This window comes from Alexandromys fortis, unplaced genomic scaffold (assembly GCF_014885135.2).
Source record: "Alexandromys fortis isolate MF-2015 unplaced genomic scaffold, M_Fortis_MF-2015_v1.1 scaffold_3, whole genome shotgun sequence".
NCBI classification, from domain to species: Eukaryota; Metazoa; Chordata; class Mammalia; order Rodentia; family Cricetidae; genus Alexandromys; species Alexandromys fortis.
Window position 1 is genome coordinate 9210954 of NW_026067909.1, and position 2523 is coordinate 9213476.

A 2523-nucleotide genomic window follows, 5' to 3' on the forward strand; every position below is an offset into this window, starting at 1 on the left:
CAACTAACTAGTGTACAGGTCTGCCTAAGGAGTCTGAAGTCATATCCAAGAGGCCACCAGGGAACAAGGACACAGTTTATCTTGGCTAGAGGCTTCTTTTCCCTTAAGGTAAGGGCATCTGGGTGTCTTTCTCTCCTGAAGCCTCCCTTGCTCAGGGCTCTGTACCCTTCCTGGGCACCCTGGGACCCGGTGTCAGGGTTGGATGATACTTAGATAGATCCCTTTTGTCTGGAACAGCCAAAAACCGACACAGGGTGCTAGTCGGGGCTGCCCAGATCAAGAGACCAGAAGCCTGCTAAGTCAAGGACACTCTGCTCTCTACAGACAGGAAGGCTGCAGGACAAACTCAGCACAGAACCAGAGAACAGATGCTCACAGCCAGAGTTGTCATCATGTGCACTTTATTGACTCCACTGTGGACAGATGCAGGAAGGTAACATTTGCGTACGCGTAGGGTGAAGGAAGGGTCACGGGATGGGCAGCTGTGGACTGTGGCACGCGGGGCAGGACTAGAATCCAGAATGCGGCATTCTCTGTGAAAAGGCTTGAAAGACAGCCGCAGAGGTGGAGACAATAATGATGCAGATAATAAACATTAGGATGCTGAAGATCAGGGAGCTGATATTCAGGCACTTGGCAGTGGAGGCGTAGGCCTGAGCTCCAATCATATCACCCACCATCTTCCTGTCCCTGGACTGAAGAAAACCAGACGTAAGAGGCCCTGGAGCTGAGAGCCAGGTGCTCTGATTCAATTCCCCCACGTCCCTCCTGCCCACTGCAGCCTCCCTCCCTTAGGCCGGGGACCCGCCTCTCTTTTCACGCACACAAACATAAACGATAGGGGAGGCCTCAGCACTGACGCACACCCCACTTTCCATACAGCTTAGACCCCAGTCTGCAGGGTGAAGGGACATTCCAGGAACGGGGTGGGGAAAGTCTTGGCCCCAGAATCCTCAGGCAGCCTCATCTTATCGAACTATAGGAAAGTCTCCAGATGGACAGACAGACAGACAGACACACAAACAGGAAGTGTACACACAAACTTACTCTCTGACACAAAGGACCCCCCCACACACACACACCTTGGTGCCATCTGAGTAGATGGAGCTTCAGGCTCCCACACACTGTCCCCCTCACAGTCTCTGCCCCCTCCACCACACTCACCTTCACAGAGTAGGCATAGGCAATGAAACCCAGGCAACAGACGTTCAAGAAGAGTGCATTGAACAGGGACCAGACCACATGGTCAGGCACAGAGACCTCTCTGGGCATGTTGATCACGGTGGTTCTCACCACAGCTGAGTTGTGGGGTTCCCCCAGCTCAGTCACCCCATACTCCTCTTTGATTGTCTCATAGCTTGGGGGAAGTCCGGCATTGGTGCTCATGAAGGCTTGGGTATTATGGCTCATGGTACTGACTCGAACAATCACCCCGTCTGGAGGAGAGGATGGCTGCAGCTACCCTGGCTCTGTAGGCCCGCCCTTTCTCTAAGAGTTTCCTTTTCCTGTTGGTGGGTTTGTCTCTAGAAGGCCTTACTGTAGGGAATTGGCTAGATACTGAAGGGGGCGGCACTAAAGATTTGAGGATCAAATTACTTCAGGACTGGATAGCTGTTAAGGTACAGAGACAGACAAACTTCCTGGGGTCATGACTTGTACTAGGGACAAAACTTGTCCCAAGGTCTCCACCTCCTGCTTAATATAGGAGTTCTGGAACTTTCTCCAGGCTTGCAAGTCTCCCCAGCCCAGAAAAATAGTTGCAGCACCTCACTGTGCCTGTTCAGAGCCACAGCCAAGCCAAACCCAAACAATCCTCCACTCTCACACCCCTTGAACATCCCCAAGCCCAGCCTCACTGCCTGGGCCTCCTCTAATGAAATCCATGCCTCCCCCCACAACCCCCACCCTACCCCTGGCCCAAACAATCTGTTGCCGAGGCTGGGGAATGCTGCCCGTCAGTGGAGGAGGGAGGAGCCTTCCGGCCCAGGGCCTGGATGCTCCTGGCTTAGCTGAAGAAGGAAAATTCCAGTCACTTGGCTGCAGCCTGAGAGCTTATGGAAGGCAGATGTTTCCCTGCTAGTTGTGAAACAGTCGCTGCTAACGTGAAGCCTGTAGAATAGCCACAAGGACACCCCACCCCCAGCCCCCTTCACCTCCCTGCCTCGAGTCTGTCCTGGCAGAAGCAATAAAGAAACTGAGGAACTGTCAGAATCAAGGTAAATTCTCTTGCGGTGAAGGACGCAACAAATCATTTGTCACTGTAACCTATTCAGCAACCACACATTTCCCCCCCCCCTAAGTTGCATGGAGCAGGGCAGGATGGATGAAGGAGCAGATTAATAAACCTAACTCCAGAGCTCCTGCTCACTGCTGGATGTGCAACCTGAGAGACTCAAAAGCTGGAGCAGGGTATAAGTCTGTAATTCCAGTACTTGAGAGATGTGGGCAGTGGGCAGAAGGATGCGTTCAAAGTCATCCTCGGCTAAATGAAACTAGCTGGGGCTACATGAAATCTTGCCTCAA

The 2523-nt window shown here is 52.7% G+C and overlaps 1 protein-coding gene across 1 annotated transcript; it reads right to left on the reverse strand.

The window, feature by feature from the left end:
* Positions 1–384: 384 nt before the first annotated feature.
* Positions 385–1496, reverse strand: LOC126498418 (interferon-induced transmembrane protein 2). Its single transcript, XM_050137075.1, has 2 exons — positions 1165–1496; positions 385–695 (listed from the first exon to the last, which is right to left on the reverse strand). Exons 1-2 carry the CDS (start codon positions 1408–1410, stop codon positions 510–512), a joined length of 432 nt encoding a protein of 143 aa, XP_049993032.1. The 5' UTR covers positions 1411–1496; the 3' UTR covers positions 385–509.
* Between the last annotated feature and the right edge of the window lie 1027 nt (positions 1497–2523).